The sequence below is a fragment of the Pistacia vera genome, unplaced genomic scaffold, assembly GCF_008641045.1.
Source record: "Pistacia vera cultivar Batoury unplaced genomic scaffold, PisVer_v2 Contig1180, whole genome shotgun sequence".
NCBI classification, from domain to species: domain Eukaryota; kingdom Viridiplantae; phylum Streptophyta; class Magnoliopsida; order Sapindales; family Anacardiaceae; genus Pistacia; species Pistacia vera.
In genome coordinates, this window is record NW_022195227.1 from 165,344 (window position 1) to 190,824 (window position 25,481).

The 25,481-nt window shown below is 35.0% G+C and overlaps 6 protein-coding genes across 8 annotated transcripts; 4 read left to right on the plus strand and 2 right to left on the minus strand.

Annotated features, from left to right (window-relative positions):
* The first annotated feature begins 1,942 nt into the window (after positions 1–1,942).
* LOC116110172 (uncharacterized protein At4g15970-like) lies at positions 1,943–2,458 on the plus strand. Its single transcript, XM_031396398.1, has one exon. It carries the CDS (start codon positions 1,943–1,945, stop codon positions 2,456–2,458), a length of 516 nt encoding a protein of 171 aa, XP_031252258.1.
* A 514-nt stretch (positions 2,459–2,972) lies between these two features.
* Positions 2,973–4,886, minus strand: LOC116110318 (30S ribosomal protein S21, chloroplastic). Of its 3 annotated transcripts, XR_004124868.1 has the most exons (3): positions 4,410–4,886; positions 3,559–3,745; positions 2,973–3,304 (listed from the first exon to the last, which is right to left on the minus strand). XR_004124868.1 is itself a non-coding variant. In XM_031396550.1 (2 exons), the coding sequence occupies exons 1-2, from the start codon at positions 4,844–4,846 to the stop codon at positions 3,631–3,633; spliced, it is 552 nt and encodes a 183-aa protein (XP_031252410.1). In that variant the 5' UTR covers positions 4,847–4,886; the 3' UTR covers positions 3,422–3,630. The 3 variants fall into 3 exon arrangements, 2 of the variants coding, with proteins under 2 accessions (XP_031252410.1, XP_031252421.1); XM_031396550.1 differs by lacking the exon at positions 2,973–3,304 and having other exon boundaries at positions 3,422–3,745; XM_031396561.1 differs by lacking the exon at positions 2,973–3,304 and having other exon boundaries at positions 3,715–3,850.
* Positions 4,887–7,951: 3,065 nt separating this feature from the next.
* LOC116110534 (F-box/kelch-repeat protein At3g27150) lies at positions 7,952–10,574 on the plus strand. The gene is made up of 2 exons (XM_031396742.1): positions 7,952–8,186; positions 9,177–10,574. Exon 2 carries the CDS (start codon positions 9,206–9,208, stop codon positions 10,421–10,423), a length of 1,218 nt encoding a protein of 405 aa, XP_031252602.1. The 5' UTR covers positions 7,952–8,186; positions 9,177–9,205; the 3' UTR covers positions 10,424–10,574.
* Positions 10,575–12,091: 1,517 nt separating this feature from the next.
* On the plus strand, positions 12,092–15,206 carry LOC116110333 (SWI/SNF complex component SNF12 homolog). The gene is made up of 2 exons (XM_031396564.1): positions 12,092–14,244; positions 14,781–15,206. Exons 1-2 carry the CDS (start codon positions 12,686–12,688, stop codon positions 14,851–14,853), a joined length of 1,632 nt encoding a protein of 543 aa, XP_031252424.1. The 5' UTR covers positions 12,092–12,685; the 3' UTR covers positions 14,854–15,206.
* A 462-nt stretch (positions 15,207–15,668) lies between these two features.
* LOC116110503 (ATPase family AAA domain-containing protein FIGL1) lies at positions 15,669–23,634 on the plus strand. Its single transcript, XM_031396716.1, is given in 15 exon segments — positions 15,669–16,016; positions 17,552–17,690; positions 17,936–18,180; positions 18,182–18,314; positions 18,696–18,934; positions 19,738–19,865; positions 19,961–20,079; positions 20,158–20,250; positions 20,520–20,621; positions 20,966–21,068; positions 21,481–21,564; positions 21,649–21,744; positions 21,864–21,991; positions 22,113–22,261; positions 23,503–23,634. Coding segments are annotated over 14 exon segments (2,052 nt in total). The 5' UTR covers positions 15,669–15,675; the 3' UTR covers positions 22,215–22,261; positions 23,503–23,634.
* LOC116110514 (cytochrome P450 94B3-like) lies at positions 22,772–24,590 on the minus strand. Its single transcript, XM_031396720.1, has one exon. The coding sequence runs from the start codon at positions 24,479–24,481 to the stop codon at positions 22,970–22,972; it is 1,512 nt and encodes a 503-aa protein (XP_031252580.1). The 5' UTR covers positions 24,482–24,590; the 3' UTR covers positions 22,772–22,969.
* Positions 24,591–25,481: the final 891 nt, after the last annotated feature.

Below are 25,481 nucleotides of genomic sequence, written 5' to 3' on the forward strand. Positions count from 1 at the left end.
AATAAACACATTTTCGACTTTCGAGACGTCACCTGCTACCACCATAAACACGAACCAACTTATAAATAAACAATATAATTTATTAATAATGTAATGCATTGCAAAAATTATATATCATCGCTTTGGCTGTTTGTTACTTTATTTTTGTTTATCTCTTCTTTTCGTGACTTGTTGGCGCAGATTTAGGTTCCTAGATTCTTTTTTTTTTTTTTTTTCAAAGACAGATATGTCTTAGTTAATATATGCATACTTCAACTAATCTTTGGAGTTTATTAAACACTTTATAAGTTTAATATTTTCAGATAAACCACAAATATGATAAATAGTCATAAAATGGTTCGAATTTAAGAAATTAATGAAGAAAGCAAACTTTATTGACTAGGAAACCAATCTCTTAGGGTTATATAATCTGATTTTTATTTTGGTTGATTTTTCACAGTCTTATTATAAATATGATCTATAATTTTCATGTAAGAAGTGTAACATTTTCAATAACAAAATGAAATCCCCATTATCATTGGTTCATTTGATTTATGGTTAACGGTGATGGACATAAGAATTCAGATTAAATTACTTTGATTAGGAGAGAAGTGTTGTTCATAGATATAAGAATGGTAATGATGGAGGTTGAAGAATTGAAAATTGTTCCCAAGAGACATGGAATTTTTAAGATCTCTCAATTCAAATATTTTATTTTATATGCAAGTTTCTGTACGAGACCATCTTGGTCATCTTGATTCTTGACAACAATTCCATATAAATACATGGGAAGCAAGATTTACCATTAAAGGAAATTGTCTACCTTTTATCTAACAAATTTGTTGAATGTTCAATGTAATAATACTGAGAAACCATTTTTTATTCATGGTGAAGCATCGAATTATTGATTTTATATCATTAATTAATAAAGATGTCTAACAAATACCTTTAATAAAGAAGATATTAGTTAATGATCTTATAAACTTAGGATTTGATCAAATATATGAATAGTGGTTGTTAGTTAAAAAGCAGTGGAGTTTTGTTTGAAGGCAATAAATGGAGTGAGATTTTGTAGAATTAGAATGGATTTGAAGGATCTTTTGAGATTAATGCTTAGTTTCTTTGTAAATGCATTTCCCATATTTAGAGTTATAATGAGATTGTGGGTCATAAAAACTCATTATGCACCCAAGTCGACATTGTTTGCAGAGAAAAATGGTGTTTAGAACAATAAGGTCTCCATATTGTCTTCTTTTTGCGCTGATCATGCTCATTAGTATACTTCTCCTTTCACACAACTTTTCCAAGCCTGCGGCAAGAGAGATTGTCAAAACAAAGCACTTCAAAATTCAACCTGTAAGATTTCTTTTAATCATTTATAAATACGGTAAATATTTCACATGTCTGTTTGACCCCACCACAGGAAAAACAAAATGATCGTTAACTAGGCCACCATGGATTTAATTACTACATTTTCTCTCTTTAGGGTACATGTTAATATGTTATGGGTTTCCAATTGGCTATCATAAAAAATTGAAAGCCGTTTGTATTTTGTTATTTGTTATAGCAGGAGTCAAGAACTGCTTAGTTGAAGCAAGTATTAAGAAGAGCATCAATGCCAGATAGATCGGTCATTCTGACCATTGTTGATCAAAAACATGGGCAAGTCCTGGCTCTATCCTTGACCTCCTGGAAAGCTTTCGTATTGGCCATGGAACTAAACACTTTCTGAATCACTTGGTGATAGTTGCTCTGGATAACAAGGCTTTTCATTATTGCAACTCCATTCATCCCCACTGCTTCTTCCTCGCCAACACCACTACGCCATTGCTTATGCCTTCCCTCAAGTTCAAGTTACTTGAACAAGTTATTGAACTGGGTTAAAATTTGTTTTTCACAGTAAGTTCAGTTTTGATAAATATGCAAATGACATGATATCTTAATTCATTTTGATTTTGGATGCATGTCAAATTTGCCATTTCAGGATGCAGACGTGATGTGGTTTAGAAATCCGGCTACATATATCGTTGATATGAAGGAACTGGAAATTGTGTGTAATTTCTACTCAGTTGATCCACCAAGCATTGCCAGCGAGGTAGATGGAGGATTCTTTTACCTGAAATCAAATGAAATATCACTGGACTACTTCAAGAACTGGGAGTTGAAAAGGGTTTTGTATCCAAATTCTCAAAACCAATCTCTCTGTGAGGCTACTGTAACCGATCCTTTCTTTGAAATGATTGGTTTTCGGGTTAAATATCTGGAGGAGTCTCATTTCAATGGATTCTGTCAGCAAAGGAGGAACATGAGTGAAATAGTTACCGTGCATGCAAACTGCTGTGACAGCATTCAAAGTAAGGTGCATGACCTGAAGCTGCTGCATGAAGATTGGAGACACTTCACAGCACTCTCTTCGGGAAAAACTAGTTTGAGAGGATCATCAGTTACATGGAGAGTTCCAAGCAAATGCAAGTCATGAAGAGAATTCGCTATTATGTCAACCAACATAAGTTTTTTCCTTCAACCGAATTGGCTATTTTAAAGATAGATGAGGCAGCATTAAAAAGAAATACAGATCACACAAAACAAAAAAAATTGTATCAGTTCTTTGATATGAGAAACAAAATCATCTTCCTCATAAGATTCTATTCGATCCAGTAATTTTTCCAGATAAATTCTACTTAAAAGACTCGAGCTGCCAGGCATGTATTGTTCACTAGAAAATTTTTGAAGTTTTTGGAAGGTTGACAAAACTATTTCATTGTCCTTCCATACCCGTTTGTGCAACAGCTTCAGTATTTCCCCCCTCAGATATGCCTATACACCTGCAGTCTTAGGATCATCATCATGAATAAATTGCATTATGCTGTTCAGTGTTTTGTTTTTATCTCTGGCCTTTGTGATGCCAATCTGCTAAAGGCCTAGGCCACCAAGATGCTAATCATAATTTTTTTTTTTTTTTTTTTTTTTTTTTTTAATAAATGAGGTATCAAGGGCACAATTATCAGCTAAGCCAAGCCTGCCTAATTCTCAGGGTCACAAAACACTCTACGAGCCCGAACCCAATGGACCAAGGTAATTGTACAAATGTGATAAGTGTTTCTCTCGCGACTTGAACACAAAACCCTTGGGTATAACTAACCTCAGTAACTAAAGGACTTACCATCTGACCACAAAGGGAGAGGTTCATAAATTCTTTTTTGTCCGAGAAACTTCTAACAATACTCCTATATGATACTCACCATCATAATTCAGATTGCAGGATCTCATACCTCCGATATCATCGCAACCATACTGAGCTCACATATATGGGCAAGAACTTAAACTGCACAAGTTAATTCCAGAACGTGGGTAAAGTTCCAGATAAAATTGAAGAAAAATCAAGTACAGGTATTTCTCACTAGCAGCTTTCCAAGAACATTTCGGCCAAGAACCAAACCAGTATATCAACTGAACTTCCATAAGTTTAAGGCAAAATGATTTTTACGTAAAAGAAATCATTACTTTGCATTAAAAAAAAAAAAAAAATTACAAGGCTCTGAGTCAATCAAGCAACAGAATTAACCTAATGCAACTTACAAGAACCAAAAGCCTCTCAAAATCAAGTTCACAGCGGATGGTCCTACAGATACAATACATGGTCCAATGTAGTCAATAAGGAATGTCTCCTTCAGGCAGCTCCCAGTTATCTTCTTCTTCTACTTCTTTCTTCTTGTTTGCTGACGGTTCTTGCCTGTTCTGAAAAGAAAATCTTCCTCCTGTGCGCCTGCTCATGTGGTGCGAAAAATGAGTAGTAAATAATCCCTTTGAAAGCAATTTAACAGATAAACAGGCAAAAGGAATCCCTCATGAGCATCCCCTATAAACCCACCTATAACCACAAGAATTCCATAATATCACCTTATTATGATAAGTAAAATCTATCTAATATAAATATGGTGTAAACTTTATGAGTGGCATCTCAAGACACTAATAATATCACAAATATTTAAGTACACTTAAAATTTTCGCAAATCAAATAGTATTTAATACAGATACCAGCACCTTGAAATTTAAAGAACCATAGCAGCTATATAGTAAATTAACACACAAGAATACAGGCATAACGACAGCAAAGAGGAAACACAAAAACCAGCATTTTCAACAATGTAGCTCAGACATAACAATGAAAAGATACATACTATAAGTTTTTGCTTTGCACCGAAACAGAAATATGGGAAATTGATCACTTAACTGAGCCACATTCAGACGTCTATGGCTTCCTTCTTATAAAGTTATCTACTTTATCACGATAAATTGGACAATTTAAAAACTTATCTCATTTCAAACAAATTTAAGAAAACATAAATTAAAATACAAATCTTTCTCTTCTGTTTATCTCATTCTTTCATATCAAACAAAGAAAAAGAAAATAGAATAAAAAAACAAACCTTCTCCGATTACGCTTAGCAGCCTCACGCGTCTTCCGCTTCTTCTCATCTTGCTTATTCTCATAAAACCTCCTTCTTTTACACTCTTGAATGACACCAGCTTTCATCACCTCTCTTCTAAACCTATTCAACAGCCTTTCTTCAGGTTCATTCTCATCGACAATCACCTGAACATTGTACGCAGATTTAAAGAAGAGGGTATTCGCATACACAAGAGAAGGACATATAACGGAGGCCAATTCAGTTGATAAGTGTGAAGAAGACGAGTTATGACTCTCTTGAGCCACCTTTGAAATCAAAGCGTTTCTGGGTTTTTGTGGGTTGGGAACAATATTAGAAGAGAGAGAGAGGTGGGAGGGTGGTGGTGGAGGAGGAGCCTTGAGGGGTGGGTTTGAGGGCAAGATGAAGGAGAAGATGTTGGAGAGTGAGGTCGCCATTGATGATTACTGGTTATGCTTTGTGTTGTGGATTTGTGGATTTTGTTGGCCTTTACTTGGTCCTATCTTGTTCGTTTTCGGTCATGGGTTAACCCGGTATTGGCAATCCTGTTTTGATTGTAATTTGGGCTTTGAAATTGGACCCAGTTGGAGCAAACTAGATTTGGGCTAATCAAATAAAGTGAGGCCCAAATAAGAAAAACTAAGTCCAAAATAATGTTTCTGTGTTATTTTAAGTCATTCTCACCACAAAGTATCATTATCTACTCGTGCTGTGATACATTATTTAATCAAATCATCAAACAGTGAGTCAAGTCATTTCTACATCATTTATCCATTTGTTCTTTTCTTATCTTCACCGTTGACAGTTGAAGTGGAAATTTTGAGTCATGGATCGATGTGGACATTACGCCACTACAAAATCAATGTGTTTGTGCTCTACTGCTGCATGCACCGCCACTGCTTTTTCATTGCCTTCCCCATTTCTTCACTATCTTTGGTATTGTATTGTATCGTACCATTCTTTAAAAAAAAAAAAAAAAAAATTGAATAGTTTTCCATCTAAAAAAACCGTACCGAACTGTTCGGTTTTCACAGTTATTTTGTGCGCCCCTACCAGGAAACATAAAAGGAGGAAATTTAGTGGGATTTTAAATAAGCACATTATGTTTGATTGTATGTTGAGAGGCCATTGGGTGCATTTGATGTGAAAGATTTGTGGCTTAAGATGATCAAAATTGTCGCATCAGAAGGGACAATGTAACTATGCCTGAGGATGAGGCCCATTTTCATATATATATATATTGGGAAAAATCAGTGTTGATTTAAAAGCTTGGAAAAGCATGGAATTTGTCTTTGTTATTGGCAGCTCCCCCCATGACCATGAGTTGTGAGCATGGCGAAAAGTGGCTAGTTTAGGTAAGAAACCCATTTTAAGGTTTGTTTTAGGAAACCCTTAATCTCCATAACCATAAACATGTATTAGTGGTAATGGAGAAGAGTTAGTTGGGTTTTCATCATCTGTGGGCTGAAAAGTAAAGCTGATTATGCTTTGTCCTTTTACTCCAGAGTTAAGACCCTTAAATCAAGACACCCGTCTTATACAAAATGCTAAATTAAACCTACACAATTATGACAGTGGGACCTTGATTTAGAATATTTTAAACCAAGATTAAAGAAAGCAAATCCACTACACTAATCAGTGGAGAGCCAACACAAACTTTGTATTAATTTATTTAATTCATTAAGGCTTATCCAATGGGCTTCCACTTTCTAGGGTAAGGATGTGGCATCTTTCTCAGCCATTGGCTTCTGATTAAACTAATTAATCTGCCCTTAATCTAAGTGTATAAATAATATTATTTAATTCGTACAATCTCAAAATGGAACAGATGTATTGGCCTGATAAATTAATACTTAATCAAATTCCATTTAACTGCCCACTTGTTTTGCACTCTTTCTTCACGAGCTACACATTTTAATATAATATAAATTATAAACTATAGTTTGATCCTGGACAGCACATCACATAATTTACTTCTTCTTCAAAGCCCTATCCTACATAGCTTCTTCTAGATATATTATGGAAAATCCTTATATTATGTTTATGATATGATTGGATTAATTTTTGACAACAAGAGAACTTTTTGGATCAGACCAATACATTTTGTAATTCCATATTCTAATGCTTTCAAAATGTTGTTGATTAATTATGTGGTCGTAAAACGTCACAGTATTTGGTATCCCTTAAAGTTAAAAATGAAATTAATTAATTAATTAATGGATTTACACATCCCACGAAGGTCGGTTTCTGAAATGCTTACTGGTGTCCATTACTTTTTTTAAGAATGAACTAAAACCAAAAGGACAACACACTGGGCTTGCCCATTATCCATATACACCTTTTATTTATTCAATTACATCTTTAAGTGTTTGAAATCACTCTCATTACTATTGGCTAATTCAAATAAGAAATCTTTTAGCTCTCAGTCCCAGTCTCAGTCTTATATTATTTTTATACCCCACTGTTAAAATATTCATTTATTTCTGTTTTTTCAGAAAACTGAAATCTCCTTTAATACTAATAATATAAATATTAACCATCACTAAATGGTATAAATTGTGTAATGGTAAAATAACAAAAGAAAATTCTATGAGTTGTTGAGTTTGAATCATTTCAAACATTAATAAGAGCAATTATTGAGATTTTTAGGCACTAATAGGAGTGGTCATAGGACTTTTATCTGGCCGATAATTCCATGATTTAGAAAGAATAGTTAAGTGTTGACAGTTCTAAGATCTCGAAGATTAGTTGAGTTGTGCGTAAACTGATATAAAGACTCTCAATGATAGAATATATATATATAATGTTATAAGACATTTTGAAAAGTTGGGTTGTTTAGACTTTTAATATAGAGATAAAAATGTAGTAAGTTAGTTTATAAATGTGATTTGTGGGAACAACATTTAATAAAGTCATGCATACAAATTAAATAGTATTTCATTGTATTTATTCACTGAATCTGCAAGGTTTAATGTTTACTTGCTATAAACATTTTATTAACCTAATTAGTTGCTATTTGGTTTATTCCTACCAAAATTTTGGTGTAATTTATGTCCCGTGAGCTGGATCCCCTCATTCCTTAATCCCAAAAATGAATAAAAACAAAAACGTTTTAAAGTGATTTATTTAATTATTTATTTCCACCGAGTGTCTGCACGCTCTCAATCAGAGCGTCAACATATAATAAATCCTCATAAAAAATGAAAAACAAAAAATCAACCAACCATGACTTTGGCTCTGCAAAAAAAAAAAAAAAAGAATTGTTTATGGCTTCCACAGGAAGAAAGTAAAGTAAGAAACAACTCAAAACTAGAGAAACAGAAAGACAAAGACTTTCATCTCATACAACGCAACACTGAACACACTGTATAATAAAGTAAGTGCTTTTTTCATTTCAAAAACCATTTGTGGGTTTTGGTGATGATAACAGTGAGAATAATACATAAGTAAATTATTAATAAATTCCCCCACAATATAGTAAATTAAGCTTAAATTTCCAGCAAATGGGGTGTCTTCATATCATTCAACTCTCTCTCAAATGGCCTCTCTCTCTCACTTTCACTCTCTGCTTTTTTATTTTAACTACTACTCTATGCTTTTTGTTTTTTCTTCTTCTCTTTCTTCCATAATCAATCCGACTACTACTTCAAACTCTTAAACCTTCATTCTCTCTCTCTCTCTCTCTCTCACTGTTTGTTTATGTATGAACAACTCAAGACTATAACCGTCCCTTCTTTTACTTCTCCCTTTGTCTTGACTTCAAACTTCCCTTACCTGGTATGGCTTCTCTTTCATCTCATTTATTTGTCTTTATTTTATTTATGCTCGGTTTCTTCATTTCATTTTGTGGTACACTCTTTGCCTGCAGTCCTTTTGCTGTGTTTTTTCTGTGCATGTGTTTATGTATGTATCTATTTTCACTTTTCAATCAACTCACGCTATAAATGATTTTTCTTTTCTATTTTTTCTTCTGTTATGGGTTGTTGTTGTTGTTCTTTTTTAGAAAGCATGTGGGTGTAGTTTTCATTTGAATGTGTTCAACTCATGTATGAAAATGATAGTTGATCATTTTTTTCTTCAGTTATTTTCTGAATTTATTTTATGATGAAGATTTATCTCCCTTTTAAAGAGGAATTTGATAAACTCATAGCAAGAAAATGACTTTATGGATCTAAAGTGTCTGTTTGGTTGATGATAAAGTTTCTAAAGTTTTATATCAGCACGCACTCATCTCTTAAAAATTTATCAATACATGAAAAAGAAATAATCAGATGGTCACAATTTTCCATCTTGCCTGTGGGAATTTTATTAACTTTTGTATTATAGTCTGTAATGCGAAAATTGTTTAGAGAACTGTTTTGTCATCAATAGATCTGCATCGATGTGTCTATATTCATCCCTCTCTTTAATTTTGATCATCTACGTTTATTTTCTAGTTTTGCAAGGCTGCTTTTGCCCTCAGTTTTTCATCTGGTTTATATATGTTTCTTTCAGGCATATACTTACCACTGTTATAATTTTTATCAATCCGTGATAATCTGCTTTAGGCTATAGTTTCTCTGTTTTTCTTTTTTGTGGTTTTTATTTTCAAAGGATGTTTACCTAATATTAATTCATGGGTTGAGCTTACATCACTTGATGGTTTAGTGTTCCCTTTTTTAAGGTTTGAATTTTTCATCTTATTCGTTACAAGGATAAGTTGTGAGAACAAGTTATTTAATTGGTTATGACTGATTGGATCGAGTTTTTCCCTTGCCAATTTTACAGAATTTTGAGGTCTATAGCGCTTCTGATCAATGTCAAGGGACAAAGAAACTGAGGGTGAAGAAGGTAGAGAGGACTCGGGCATAAATGATCAAGACATCTTGGAAGAATGGATGCTTGTTGGGAATAGTAGTGATGATGATCTGGTTACTTCACCGAAAAAGATGAAGCTTTGTGGTGAAAGACCTCAGGATGCAGATTATTCTTTTGTTCCCTCCCTCAATGATGACTTGGAGAATCTAATTGTGGCCCGGGTTCCGAGAGAAGAATACTGGAAGTTTTATTCAGTGAACAAGCGATTTTTCAATCTTTTGAAGAGTGGTGAACTCCTCAAGATTAGAAAGACATATGGGTTTGAAGAAACAACTGTGTTTATGTTTGCAAGTGGCCATAGCAGTTGGTGGGCATTTGATAGACAGTTTAGGTCTGGTCGAATGCTTCCAGAGTTACCATCAGAACTGTGTTTTCAATTGGGAGATAAGGAGTCACTTTGTGCTGGAACTCACCTCATTGTTTCAGGTAGGGAGGTAGATGGTGGTGTCGTCTGGAGGTATGAATTAGAAACAAACAAATGGTTGAAGGGTCCTTCCATGATAAGGCCCCGGTGTTTATTTGCGTCTGCTACCTGTGGCACCTTTGCATATGTAGCTGGTGGGCTCGGGTTGGAAGCTGGTTCTGGAGTCTTAAATACTGCAGAGAGGTACAATCCGCAGACTAAATCATGGGACCAACTTCCAGACATGAATAAACAGCGAAAGCTTTGCTCAGGCTGTTACATGGATGATAAGTTTTATGTAATTGGTGGGCGAAATCAAGACAATCAGCCTCTTTATTGTGGAGAGGCCTATGATGAATGTACAAAAGAATGGAAACTGATTCCAGGGATGTTGAGAGACTTTCCAGCAGAGACTTTTCAGTCACCGCCCCTTATTGCTGTAGTAAACAATGAGCTCTATTCGCTTGAGACTTCTTCAAATGAATTAAGGGTGTATCTGAAAAAGAGCAACTCATGGAAGAACTTAGAATCGGTTCCAGTTAGAGCTGATGTTAATAGAGGATGGGGTGTAGCATTCAAATCACTGGGCAACGAGCTGCTTGTAATTGGTGCATCGGCAGCTTCTAATGACAGTATGAGCATATACACATGCTGTCCCAAATCTGATTCCAAGAAATTGCAATGGAGACTTCTCGAGTGTGGCCAGAACCCACTTAGTCATTTTATTCTCAACTGTTCTGTTATGATAGCATGAATCTTATTATCATAGAGTTTCTAAATAAACACTGGGTTTCGATGATAGGGAGTTGTGAGACATTTCTATTATCTTGTTATGTATTGCATGAGGTGTCCCTTCAAACTTCCATATGACATTTGGATTTGGGTAATCTAAGGAACCTTGCTCATCTTCTCCTTCTACGCCACTCAGTTTTCTAATCATTGACGTATGACCAGCCAATTTTAGTAGCTTCTGTACACTAGATTGCGCTGATATGGTGATATTATTCGTCTTTTCAACTGCCAGAATCTCATAGTATTCGAAGTTCTAAATGTATTTGAAACTAATCACATTAAATTCAAGAGCACATCACTTTTCCAATAGTTTGGGAACTTTGACAGAAGAATAAGAAGATTATGTCAGATGATTCAGCTAAATGATTAAGCCAAATTAGTGCAGCTACTTTCAACATTAATAGACATAAGAAAATCATGGCAGGATAGGATTTGGCACCAAAGCTATATGATTTTCCTTTATAGTTTATGATTGTGCAGAGTGTTTTAATTAATTTGCAACCTGAAAAGTTTCTTACCAAGGCAGATCTGTTCAATACAGAACATTCATCATCAAAGAAAAAAACATAGAAACTTGAAAAACATTCAAGGATTCCAGTTTCAGCTTCAGCATACAAATATGCATAGTTAGTGAGATGGGCTGCTAGAGTGAGAGCAGCCGTTACAAGTAGTGTGGGGCCTTTGGGCCGCGTGACTGGACGGCCCAAGTTCGTTTGTTATAGTTATTTATTTCATTAATAATAAAAATAACTAAAATTATAAAATAAAAAAAATATTATATCTTATCTACTTGATAAATGTGACAGATTATAACAATATCAAATAATATAACACTATACAAATAAGTACAGATAACAAAAATGTTTATGAAAAAGATTTCACTTGAATGAGCAATCGCTAATAATTTTCATTAAATTAAAAATTATTAGCCACTAAAAATTATATTATGTTTCAAAACTTTATTATTTAAAAAGTTGTTAACTATCTTTATTAAAAAAGTGAACTTTAAATTATATTTCATCATTTTTAATATTTGAAACGAGTTTGAAATTATTTTTAAAATATATTTTCATTACTGTTGTGCCAAAAATATATACTAATATCAACACTACCAATTAGAGCTTAACAAATATTTAAAGATAAAATAGTATTAGTTATTAAATGTATAAATGAATACATCTCTTCATGAAAGAGGGGACTAAGCATATGAGAGTTGGACACAAACGAGAGTTTCAATCATTATTTTTTTTCTATAAATAAAATATTTCTCTATTTTTGTACGCCTTATAGACAATATCAGAAAAATAATAAGAGAATAATAAAATAACAGTGGATATAAAATTTGTTTTAAACGTCCGAATGAACCACTATAAAAATCTCTATTATCAATTTAGTATTCATATTTTTACAAACATATATAATTTTTACACCATAATCAACTCTTATAATTATTCACGTGCCAATTTATGAGTTGTTGATTTAAAAATCAGGCATCAACCATTGTTAAAATTGCATGGGAGATTAATTCGTATACTTTATTTAATAAAAAAAAACTAAAGAATTATAATTTATTTTCACTTAAATAACCCGACCCATTTAAACATGGGCAGTTGTATTCGATTCAAGTGTGTAAGTGCGCATTGCTGAGAAGGAAACAAAGGGAGAAGCAAAGCAAGAAGACAAAACCAAACCGAAAAAGGAAAAAAAGAAATATTCTGAAGTCCCTCTATCCATCGCCGGTCCTAAGTCTTAACTCAGTCGGACGCCGAGCGAAGGACCGAACTTGGATTGCTGTCACTTCTGTAAGAATTGTCTTCTTTGTATTAGCATTTCAACTTCATTTGAAAAAATTGACAAATCACTTACTATTGTTAGTTTTACTGACTGGGCATCTTATTGTTAATTTTACTGACTGAGCATCTTAAACCCACGATACTCCCTTTTTCTTGCGCAATTATTGCTCTCTGTTTGTTACACTACTTGGATTTAGGTGTTTTTACTGGAATTTAGTTTCTAAAGGTTCAATTTTTAAGGGTTTTGATTTTCTAGTGTTGTGGGTATTAGGGTTTTGCTGGAAATCCAACTTGGGTCTGTGTATCTTTTGTGGGTTTTAGATTTGATAACTGATTTTAGCTGCTTTGCTTATACGAAGTCTAGATTTTGTTGGTGATCAGATTTTTTTTTTTTTCCTCTTCTGGTGGGTGTGATAATTTGTTAGATAGTTATGTCTGTGAACAATAATAATAACCCACAAAAGAGCCATGGGGCATCTTCTTCGCCCTTTGGTAATGCTGGAATGGGTAGTCTATCTATGTCCACAAACCCTAGTTTTACACAGTCACAAGCTCAAGCACAAATGGTTGCTGGGTTCCCGAACCAGTTTCAGTTGCAAGCCCAGGCTTTAGCTGCCTCAAAAATTCATGCTCACACGCAAGCGCAAGTGCAAGCAGCTCAGGCCCAATTCCAAGCTCACTTACAAGCCCAAGGCATTTCCATTAACCAACTCCAGAATTCTGGTATTGGAAATTTAGGTTCATCTTCACCTTCCAATCTAACTCCTGGCAGTGCAAGTCTGAAAAGGATGCCTCAAAAGCCACCAGTGCGTCCACCTGGGGTTCCTATGGCGAACATGAGTTTCCCTTTGAAAACTATGGATCTTACACCTGCTGCAAGAAGGAAGAAGCAGAAGCTTCCAGAGAAACAGTTACAAGATAGAGTGGCAGCGATTCTGCCCGAATCTGCCTTGTATACTCAGCTCCTTGAGTTTGAGGCTCGTGTTGATTCTGCTTTGGCTAGAAAGAAGGTTGACATTCAGGAGGCACTTAAGAACCCTCCTTGTGTGCAGAAAACTCTGAGGATTTATATCTTCAATACTTTTGCTAATCAGATTAAAACAATTCCAAAGAAGCCAAATGCTGAGCCGCCTACCTGGATGCTGAAGATAATTGGGAGGATCTTGGAAGATGGGGTTGATCCAGACCAGCCTGGAATTGTTCAGAAATCTAATCCCTTGTACCCGAAGTTCTCTTCCTTCTTCAAGAGAGTAACTATCTCCTTGGACCAGAGACTATATCCTGATAACCATATCATTATTTGGGAGAATGCTCGATCACCTGCACCTCATGAGGGTTTTGAGGTAAAGAGAAAAGGGGATAAAGAGTTCTCGGTAAACATTCGGCTGGAAATGAATTATGTGCCTGAGAAATATAAGCTTTCTCCAGCATTAACAGAGGTTCTTGGTATTGAGGTTGATACACGCCCAAGAATTATAGCTGCAATTTGGCATTATGTAAAGGCTAGAAAACTACAGAACCCAAATGATCCATCATTCTTCAACTGTGATGCACCTCTACAGAAAGTATTTGGGGAAGAAAAGATGAAATTCACCATGGTTTCACAAAAGATATCACATCATTTATCTCCTCCACAACCTATACTTTTGGAGCACAAGATTAAGCTTTCTGGAAACAGTCCTGTTGGCACTGCATGTTATGATGTACTGGTTGATGTGCCTTTTCCAATACAGAGGGAATTGTCTGCTCTATTGGCCAACACTGAGAAGAACAAAGAAATTGATCAGTGTGATGAAGCAATATGTGGTGCTATCAGGAAAATCCATGAGCACAGAAGGAGAAGGGCATTTTTCCTTGGGTTCAGTCAATCTCCTGTCGAATTTATCAATGCATTGATTGAATCTCAGAGCAAAGATTTGAAGCTTTTGTCTGGAGAAGCTGGTCGAAGTGCTGAGAAAGAGCGCCGAGCAGATTTCTTCAACCAACCATGGTAAGTCATTTACTATCTTGACTTGTTGAATATTCACTTGCGCTTTTTAAGGCTTTACCCTACCATTTTAGGCACAGTCAATTATACAATAATAACTTCCAAATGTGATTGGCTTGATGGCAACTAATTCTAGGATTCACCGTTTAATTTTAGCAGTAGGTTGTGCCTAATTCAATACATAGCCATTCTTGTCTGATGGCTCGTGAATGGCTACATATGGAATTACTTATGGCTGATTTATGCTCCTTTGCAGCCTCACTTGATATCCAGTGTTCTAATATGCATGATCACTAGCCCATCAAATAATCAATCCATATACCCTCTTTCGGTTGATAAAATACTCAGAGAGATTTTTTGTTTACTTCAACTGATCACTCTTAAGATATGCCAACAGCTGTTTTTGGTATCTGAGACAAGTGTTTAAATCCTTTTTGTGCATGTTGTGCCAAGGAAATAAATTAAAATGAGAAAGGAAGAAGGAAAAATAGTTTATGGTGTGACCTGCAATATTTAATTTTATTTGGCGGTTCTAACAGGGTTGAAGATGCTGTTATTCGTTACTTGAACCGGAAACCAGCTGCCGGAAGTGATGCTCCTGGAAGCACTTAAGTCGGGGATTCTGGAGCTGTTGATTGGCCGCTGTTTCATTAATTCTACTCACTTAGTGTCAATAGAACATCTTACCTTTGTCATATGGAAGTAGCACAATTACTATTGAAGATGGCCATGGGGAGAATGGGTCTGTGTTTGTAGAACCAGAAAAAATCTGCTCTGTAGCTTGTTTAGGCGTAACTATCATTGTTTTACTCATCAGGTTCAATGAAAAAGTTTGTGACAATGGATATCTTTACTTTAGTTCATAATTTACGAAAGAGGGTGGTTGCGTTCTTCAATACTCGGGACTTTTTGGGCTTATTATCAACATCAATGTGATGCGATATAAATACCGTGTTAATTGCTTGAAGGGCATTATTCATGTGTAAATGTGTTTAATTCTCTTCAAATAAAGTGTTTTATAATGAAAAAGTTAAACTAAGCTAAGAAGGAAGAATATAATAAGCTGCAGTATCATTTTTCAGGCTCAAAAAGTTATTGAAGTTATGCAATCGAGAAAATAAAATGCTTTCTTAATTTGTATACATGTTCAAAATCTTTTCATTTGACCACATTTCTGTTAATATCAGTTTGATATGATAAAATAAAAATGCATCACTTAATTTATATATATCCATTAAATGTATATGAATATGGTAATTTAAATGTCGTGTCTATTAGTGTCATCAGTTTGTGACACATAAAGATGTACAATGGCCGTCTCGTAATTTCACGAAACAAGAGGGTTATTTCCCCTCGGGCACATTGCTGTCAAAGAATATCATTATCAACACCGAATCAAAAAGCCCTCTAAACCAAAATCCATAACAAAGAAAGATGGCGGGAAAAGAAATTAAAAAACAAGCATTCTCTTCCCCATTACTCAAATCACGAGAAATGGAACAAGATAACTCTAGAGACGCTCCACAAGCGACGCCGTGTTGGAGGAAGCAAGTAGACGATAACCTCAAGCGCCTCCATTCTCTTTGTTTCGGCGCCGATCACTTCCTCCAGAAGCGCGACTACTCTTCGGCTCGCCTCCTCAGCCTCCAGCTCCTTGGATTTCTCGAATCACAATCTCTCTCCGAAGACGATGAGGTCCTCACTCGTCCCATCCACCGTGATGCTGTTGCCAAACTCGACGTGGCTCGGCACGCCCTCGTTCCAGACTCCGATCGGTAAGTGTATTTATTTGCTTATTACAGAGTATAAATTCAGCTTATTAAATTTGAATTTTGTTTACCATCTTTGTGATTAGAGCTTGAGCGTTGAATCTAATTAGGGAGAGTCAGAACCCTTGAATCTGTCCTTATATTAAATTTTGTATTTGTAATTAGGATATTTAGGTTTTTGTTGAAGATCGTCTAAAATGGAGTTAAATTGATCGTTGAAGCTATTAATTGAAGTATCGTTTATTAGGTTTCTTGTCTCCGATGATGCCGATTAATGATTTGAAATGCAATTGCAGCTTAACTTGGGGATACCTTTTTATTTCCTTGGGATTTTAAATCTGAATTTTGTTTATTGTTTCAACTATTGTTAATTGTGATTCCTGTTGGATATTTTTGTTATTGGGAATTGACTAATGTTGAAGATAATTAAAGAGTGTTAGTAGCACTTTTCTTTGTACTTATCTGTTTGTTTGCCTNTATAAATTCAGCTTATTAAATTTGAATTTTGTTTACCATCTTTGTGATTAGAGCTTGAGCGTTGAATCTAATTAGGGAGAGTCAGAACCCTTGAATCTGTCCTTATATTAAATTTTGTATTTGTAATTAGGATATTTAGGTTTTTGTTGAAGATAGTCTAAAATGGAGTTAAATTGATCGTTGAAGCTATTAATTGAAGTATCGTTTATTAGGTTTCTTGTCTCCGATGATGCCGATTAATGATTTGAAATGCAATTGCAGCTTAACTTGGAGATACCTTTTTATTTCCTTGGGATTTTAAATCTGAATTTTGTTTATTGTTTCAACTATTGTTAATTGTGATTCCTGTTGGATATTTTTGTTATTGGGAATTGACTAATGTTGAAGATAATTAAAGAGTGTTAGTAGCACTTTTCTTTGTACTTATCTGTTTGTTTGCCTATTATTAATTGAATATGTTGTAGATATCGAGTTTACTTGATGTTAATTATATTATGAAGTTCGAATAGTGGAGCTTCACTAATATTATGATTTCAATTCAGTGATTGGATTTGGGCTTAAGTGATGTGAATTAAATGCTATTCCAGTTGTAGATTCATTATGGGGCTTAACTTGTATATCCTTCCTTTTCTTTTTTCTAAATAAAGAATTTCTTCTTCTGGATTTTTGAAATTGTTATGACTGGACACTAATCTAAAAGACTTTGGGAATTCACATGCCATCATTTTTTTTTATGTTTCTTTTTTCGGTGGAAAAACAGAGTAAATAGCTGATGTTAGATTGAATTTGTGGATTTGATAATCTTATGTATGAAGTACTTTTTTAAATCTAGATAATTTGAAATTTCATGGTGCTAGTAAAAGATGGTATCAAATAAGGATTCTGGTTTAGATACTGTAGAATTGTCTTTTGCTCTGAAAAATACTAACATTCTTGCAATTATTTGAGCTTTGATTTGGGTGTATTGATAAGGACTGCACATCTATGTTGAATGCTTCTTTTCACTACATTATATGTACATGTCAACTTTTTATGCTGATGATGTGTCTCCAATGTACTCTCAGCCGAGCTTTTGAACAGGCAGGCAGAGTGCCTGGTCATGCTTTTAGCTTGAAAGGAGATATAGACGTTGAGAAGATTAAGCAGTCAAAATATTTTCGAGTCAATGTACAACGATACAATGAAAGGGCTACTAGTGAATTGGTAGGAAACACAAAAACTTTTTCTCTTTCGTTAATTTGATCTTCTAAGCAGTGAACAGGCAATCCTAATCTGATTTTTATTTTTTATTTTTTTTATTATGATGCTCCTGAAATTAAATTTGTCATGAAGTATTTGTATGCCCTTTTTTTGATTTGGGTCTTATATATTTTGCTTTCACATCCACCAGAAAATTATGTGTTAACCAAATGATAAGGTGAATTAATTGCAATCTTTAATTGTCTCAGGGAGGACAATCAGACAGACAGGAAAAATTGATTGGCAAGGAATCAAAAGTTATGACACAAGCAAAGCTGACCTCTTTATATGGAAACATCACAAAGGCAAATAATGGCTCATATAAGAGTGGGCTTGGCTCCAGAAGTAAAAGCTCTGAAGACTGCATGATTGTAGAAAAGGCTTGTCAATTCCAATCTTTCTAGGGTCATGGTCTCTCCAAATTTGTTAATCTTGAAGAGGAAGAAAGAGGTCATAGAATACCTAGGGATGAAACGAGCACATGTTGAAATTAGTAGCCCCAGAATGATAGTGTAAAGTACCATCAAGCGCTGAAATAGTAACAATGATGCTTCTTCCAATGGATTTGTGACTGCAAGAACAAAATTGGTATTTATTTGTCTTTGAGCTTTTTCTCTCTGTTGCTTGTTGTGACAATACTGGGCTGTAAATTTTTTTTTTTTTTTAATTATATGGCTAAAATAAGACCGTCCACATGTAGAGTTTATACCTTTCTTGTGCATAGGATGGGGACGAGGTTAAGTTTTCATTCATACCAGATGAAGGAGAACCATATCATATAATCATGGGCATTCCGTACGCATAGGCCTTTAGAGACTGAGGATAGAAAAGAGAATGAATATGATCTCCATTGGAATGACCTCCTATCAATTTTTTTTTTTTTTTTTTTTTTGGGAGTTTTAGCAGTTTTTGTTAGCTTATGTTTCATCCAGGAGTAGCAAACACTCAATGTTGACTCGTCTGTCGTAGGAAATGGATGTAAGGCAAAGGCGAGGGCAGGTGGGATCATCAAGTGCTTCAGAATCCCCTCAAAATGAGAGCAGTCCCTCAATTAGGGGTTATGGTGTGAAATCATATGGAGTTTCACGCCGTGGAGTTCGTGGTAATTTTGTTCCCCCAATCAGATCGAATGGGAGCAATGTTGGAAACATGACTTCAAGGGCTGCAGGAAAGAATGATGATGCATTAGATGACTCAACAAAGGCATGGTAAATATATATTCGTCATTGTTATAGGGAGTGTATCTTAAATAATATCCTTATTCACATTTGATAGCATTTAGTTTTCTCTGTTTTTATTTATTTTATAACTGACATCAGGGAAAGAGTTTCAATTATGAGTATTTCATAATTTATGGTATATTGGAGGTGCTTTTCTAAGAAGGATTCTCTTGTAAAAAAATTCTGTAAAAGCACTAATAAGTGCTTATGAAATAGTATCTATCAAGTACTTGAAGTCTTTTCCTTATACAAAAAAGAGTTTTGAAGAGCACCTATCATATGCTTCTTGGAAACATATTTCAAATTCTTTTATTTTGAAAAATGCTTTTGTCAATTTCAATTAAACATTCACTTTGTGACTTTTTGACTGTTTAAAAGAGTCTTTTACCATGTCAGACTGTGTCTTACACATTCTGATAACTTCTGGTAAATTAGAGGATTTGTCCTTCCGTGAAATTTTCACTGCGAATCGGTCTGTTCATTCTGCAATCAAGTTGCAGCTCTCCCGTTTGACTAATCAAACAACAATGTGTTTCGATTAGAATTGTAAACTTATATGTATACATTACCTAAACTGTAACGGAAAAAACTTGACCCAATAATGAAAGAGGGCATGCCGGTTTTATACTTTTTGATCTTGTAACCTTGGAAGAACTTTTTTACCCTGTTTTAACAACCCTTCACACACACACACACACACACACACAGACTCTACTGCACACAGATATGAATTATCAACCATGTGAGGTAAACATGCATGTCCTAATGTTCTTCTCCTGTTTTGATTCTAGTTTGGAAATGCTATGTGGTCCAGATGGTGAGCTTCCTGAAAAATTAAGGAATTTGGAACCCCGTCTAATTGAGCATGTTAGTAACGAGATTATGGATCAGGATCCCAATGTTCGGTGGGATGATATTGGTACAATGAAAGACACCAAATTTCCTTCTATTTCCTGTTTTGTGGTATCTGTGAAATTCTTTGTAATTTCAAATCATTGCTTGCCAATGTTGTAGCTGGTTTGGAGCATGCTAAAAAATGTGTGATGGAAATGGTCATATGGCCTTTACTGCGTCCTGACATATTTAAAGGTTGTCGTTCCCCAGGAAAAGGTCTTCTTCTCTTTGGTCCCCCAGTAAGTGTTGAATTCTCTTGTGTTAAGAGATTTAAACATCAGCAGATTGTAATTTATCTCTTAACTATTTTATTGCAGGGAACAGGAAAAACAATGATTGGGAAAGCTATAGCTGGAGAAGCAAAAGCAACTTTTTTTTATATATCTTCGAGTTCATTGACAAGCAAGTGGGCAAGTGTTATTTCTTTGGCTTTAGTTTGTGATTACTCATTGACACGATTCTCTGATGTAATATATGATTGATTGGATTGTAACTTGAGATACATAGACTCACACTACAAATAAGTTAAATTATAATCTATTTTCTGAATTTTGTCTCCATCATTTAGGAAATAATTGCCGATTTTTTTCAACTGTTAACTTCTAATATTTTCCTGATCCAAATTTTAAGTATAAGTGAATACATTGTAAATATGCAAAATTTTGATTGGTCGCTGCAGATTGGTGAGGGTGAAAAGCTAGTGAGGGCCCTTTTTGGAGTTGCCAGTTGCCGTCAGCCAGCTGTAATTTTTGTTGATGAAATAGATTCACTTCTTTCTCAGGTAACTTTTTTCCAGCCTTTGAAGGTATACATGAAATGGTTGTATGGATTGCCCTTGAATGCTGTATCTGTTTCCTAGCTGAGATCTACTGAGACCTCAAAAAATCTGTGACGCAGCCTAGTGATAGATTGGTTTCTTTTGCTGTGATTTTGTTTGATCCTTGGTGAATTGCTTCTCTTCTCGGGTGCATCTTCTCCAATGCACGTTACGCCAGTAGATATTAGGGACATGAACAGTGTACTAATGGTGTGCTAGATAGCTGTTTACACATTTGTTTAATCATCTTAATGGCTAGTTTGCTGGTGTATAATAGAGTCGCTTAGAAAGTTCTTATGTGGTTGCAGCGCAAGTCAGAAGGTGAACATGAGTCAAGTAGACGACTGAAAACACAGTTCCTAATTGAAATGGAAGGTTTTGACAGTGGCAGTGAGCAAATTTTACTTATAGGTAACTTTGGAATCCCTAAATACAATTATTTAGTTTTTGAAAGCTGTTTTACTGTTTGGATGAAAGATTTTGACTGTTGGTAGTTTACTACTGAGAAGCAAGCATATCTTGTGAGTTTGGCTACAATTTATGGCTTCTGTCATGCATTTTTCCTCTTTGCAATGGCTACTAAAAACTGTATGTTGAGAAAAGAAGTCTGAGTACACAGAATAATGTGTAATTAGTATTTTTTCTTTTGAAGCCATTATACATGAAGCCCGTCATCATAACAGAATTTTTTATGCAAGTGGACCTGTACTTTTCTTCTTCTTTATTTATTTTTGTATCTCTTTAACTATGACTTTACTCTTTATATTCTATGCAAGTAACATAATTTACATAGCAATTGCATTATCATCTGAACATTTTGCAGGAGCCACAAACAGACCCCAAGAACTAGATGAAGCAGCAAGGAGACGACTTACCAAAAGACTGTATATCCCGCTTCCTTCATCAGGTGCAAATTATATACCTCATTTATTTCCTCAACAATTTTTGTTAAAATAAATGTGTCGCTAACATGCTGGTATTGGAAATAAAGAATCAAGAGCCTGGATTATACGTAATCTTTTGGAAAAGGATGGACTATTCAAGCTTTCAGAAGAAGATATTAATACCATATGCAAATTAACTGAAGGTTGTTTATTACTTTTATCCTGAAGAGCTAAATTTAAATGTGACTCTTTTTATTAATTTTATGTAATTTTATTTTGAATTTTTGTTTGAAACCTCTTACTTGGTAATTTTCTTTTCCAGGTTATTCTGGATCTGACATGAAAAACTTAGTGAAGGATGCATCTATGGGTCCACTCAGAGAGGCTCTGAGACAGGGCATAGAAATAACCAAACTGCAAAAAGAGGACTTGCGACCAGTAACTCTTCCGGTAACGATATACATACATTTATTAATCAAAAATTAAAAATATGTGACTAGGAAGTTGAATAATTGAATCAGTTTGATTGGTTCCGGTCATTACTATGTTGTTTTTAAAATTTTTCATATAGGACTTTGAGCATGCATTGCAAGAGGTGCGGCCCTCTGTTTCTTTGAACGAACTTGGCACGTACGAGGAATGGAATAAACAATTTGGAAGCTTATCCCTGTAGAGATTGCTTTGAATAGAAAGAAATTCATGACCAAGAAAATACAGTCTGTAAGTTTCACTTTGTTATATCAATAAACATACGTTGACTTCTATTATCCCTAAAGATGTTTCACTAATCCCCAATGCAGTAAAAGTTTCCCACGCATGCAATGACTATAAATAATCTAAGCGGATTACTTTTTTTTTTTTTTCATTTATTTACAAATAATTTGGCCAAGTTATGAAGAATAAAACAAAGAGGGTCATATAAACTACCTTTTTCTTATTTTATTTTATAGTACACATTTGACATAGTAGATGAAAGAAAAAAAAAATAGGCCATGGGGAAATGGTATACGATGACTAGGAAGATTCATTATTATAAAGAGCGCCCGACTTTTTGTTCTTTAAATAAAAACCTTACATGTGAAATAATCATTCCAAGCACGCATGTGCCTGCTTTCTGACCTGATTTAAATATTAACCCATCTCACATATTGACAAATGATAATCACATATATGTTTATCATTAAATGATACATGATTCTAGACCTTGTTTAAAATATTCATTATTGACGAATCTAATCAGTATGATTAGCGAAGCTGATAAAAATAATGTATAAAGTTTTTAATATATGATTGTTATACATAATATTTATTTTCCTCCTAGCTATGTTACATGGGAGGCAATGTGCCATGGCTTTGGCAATTGGCATGTTCCATTGCCTATCCAATTTAAATTAATATCATTGACTCTTGACTAAACCAATTGGAAGTCTATTTTAATTGCTGATCTCTCCGGCGAACCAAAACTTTTAATCCGCCGGCCATGTGAGCCGTCAGGAGTGGCACGAAGACTGGTTGATCGGACCTGACTGGTATGATTTCAAACTGCTCCAATATTGAAGCTACTACATACTTCATTTGAATGAAAGCCATCTCCTTTCCGAGACAAACCCTTGGACCAGCTTGAAAAACAGGAAATTTATATGGACATACCCTTTTTGGTTTTCCCTTTCTGTAGAACCACCGCTCTGGTTTGAACTCGAACCAATCTTTACCCCATAATGCTTCCATTCTTCCCATTCCGTAAGGAAAATATGTCACTCTATCTCCTGCCTGGACTGGTGTCCCATCTGGCAACAAATCGTTAACAACAGCATGTTTTGAGTCCCAGGCCACTGGTGGGTACAGTCTCATGGACTCACAAAGGCTAGCCTTCAACAATTTTAATTCTTTCAGTGATTCGTAATCGAATGTTTTTCCCTTAGTGAATTTTATCTCTTTAACAAGCTCTTGCTCTATTTCAGGATTGCAGGAAATCAACCAGAATAGCCATGTCATTGCTGCTGAAGTTGTATCTCGACCTGCCATAATCAGGCTTATCATCAAATCTCTTATCACCTCTTCATCTTCCCCACCCAATATCAATCGAGATAAGAAATCCTGATGACAATCTTTTCCTTTACCATGAATTGTCATCTTCTTACTTTGAATAATTTCTTCCACATATTCTTGAACTACTTCAATGGCATCTCTAAGTCTTCTCTCGGATCCAATTCCAAACCATTTCTTAATCTTCCAAACCAAAAACAAAGGTTCAGTTGCACGCCTGGCGGATATCTCTGATGCCATGTCAAAAGCTTTTGCCAGCGACAGAGCAGGCGAAGAAGGATCTAAGCAACATCGATCCACCCCGAACGAAACTTTACAAATCATATTGAAAGCAAGTCTCCTGAGCAACTGCTGCAAGTCTACCACTTGAGATGTCTCCGCTACGCCCTCCAGCACCGGCAACAGCCGGTTTTCAACTTCATCCTTGAGTTTATTCATCAAAAATTCTTTCAACGAGTTGGCGCTAAACTCATGGCTAGCTAACTTGCGTTGGGTTCTCCAGAGCTCCCCATCCACATTAAATATGCCATAGCCGAGAAAGTCCCCAAGAATCTCAGTGAAAGGCTTGCCTTTGGGGAAGTTGTTAAAGTTCGTTTTGAGCATGTACTCAACGTTTTCCGGGTTTGCAGTCACAATGGTTCTTCGTGCACCAAACCGGCTGACAACAATCGTCTTGGTAGCTGATTTTGCCAGGAGTTCAGTGTACCAATCCAACAACCGGTGCTGATTCTTGTAAAAGGCTACCAAACATCCGATTACAGGGAACGTTGGGGGACCGGAACACTTGGAAACTCGTTGGAAATAACAAAAAATTACGTGAAACATGTAGAGAAACATTGATAGGAAAACAAAGAACCAGGGCTGCAGTGAAAGGAGAGACATGAAAATGTTCATCTTGGCATGCAGTAGACAACTGAAATGAATGGGGTTGAAGATGACTGACTATATGGCTTCATCAATGAAGCAAACAGAAGACTATTCAGCAGTTAATGCTGTATGTATATAAATATAAATATTATAAAGTTTAAAAGTTTTTTTGTAGGGCGTGACAAATTAGCTATATATATAAGTTTTAATCAAAAGTCATAATATATAAGACTATTCTCTCTCTAATTTTTCCAAAGCGTGCTTTTTGTGTTATTACAGTTATGCACCTCAATAATGAAATTGGTACAGTTGAATGATGGAGAAACATGGTTTGCCACTCTCTCTTGCTTGTTTTTATATGGTTGGTAATGCTTGATTTTTGGTTGAACATGCCTATGCCTTAAGTTAGAACTACAAATATATATTTTCTTGTTGTGGGGTATTCTTTTTTATGTGAAAACATTATTATTATTATAGGATTGATTTTAAGGTAGGGGTTGACTTGCAAGTCTTACATACATGCGGCTAAAATTAGAAGTCTTTTTTAATAATTATAAGGACATTAACAAAGAAAAGAGTTTTTCTATATATCCAAGTCAAGCTTCTTATATTAATGTGTCCCCTAGAAATGAAAATGGCAACACACATGAGACTGTTCAGAATTGTCTTTTCTTTATGATATTAAATTCGTATGGCATCTAAAAATGCCATGTGACTGAAATGGTTTTCCATTTCCATTAAATCTGAGTGACCACAGATTGATTAATAAATGAAGACAATCTGACCCATAATGGGTGAACCACCAATCTAAGGGCTGGGGTTGCAGACAACTTTATACGGCTACAATTAAACCCTTCAACTAACTTGAAGACAATAAGTAGTGGAAGGTTGTAGATAAGAATAAAATTTGAGGGGTCCTTTTGAATTGAAATAAATACAATAAAAAATCTCTACTCAGGACACGTCTTCATAACAATGATTTCTTTTGCAAATTTATACATACCATTTACATAAACTCTACAGTCTA

Excerpts from the sequence above, each read along its gene's own strand:
- LOC116110172 (XM_031396398.1), top strand. The coding sequence starts at position 1,943 with ATGTCAAATTTGCCATTTCAGGATGCAGACGTGATGTGGTTTAGAAAT.
- LOC116110318 (XM_031396550.1), bottom strand. The coding sequence starts at position 4,846 with ATGGCGACCTCACTCTCCAACATCTTCTCCTTCATCTTGCCCTCAAAC. Across the intron at positions 3,746-4,409 it reads GCTAAGCGTAATCGGAGAAG|GCGCACAGGAGGAAGATTTT; the intron begins GTTTGTTTTTTT and ends CCACATGAGCAG.
- LOC116110534 (XM_031396742.1), top strand. The coding sequence starts at position 9,206 with ATGTCAAGGGACAAAGAAACTGAGGGTGAAGAAGGTAGAGAGGACTCG.
- LOC116110333 (XM_031396564.1), top strand. The coding sequence starts at position 12,686 with ATGTCTGTGAACAATAATAATAACCCACAAAAGAGCCATGGGGCATCT. Across the intron at positions 14,245-14,780 it reads GATTTCTTCAACCAACCATG|GGTTGAAGATGCTGTTATTC; the intron begins GTAAGTCATTTA and ends CGGTTCTAACAG.
- LOC116110514 (XM_031396720.1), bottom strand. The coding sequence starts at position 24,481 with ATGAACATTTTCATGTCTCTCCTTTCACTGCAGCCCTGGTTCTTTGTT.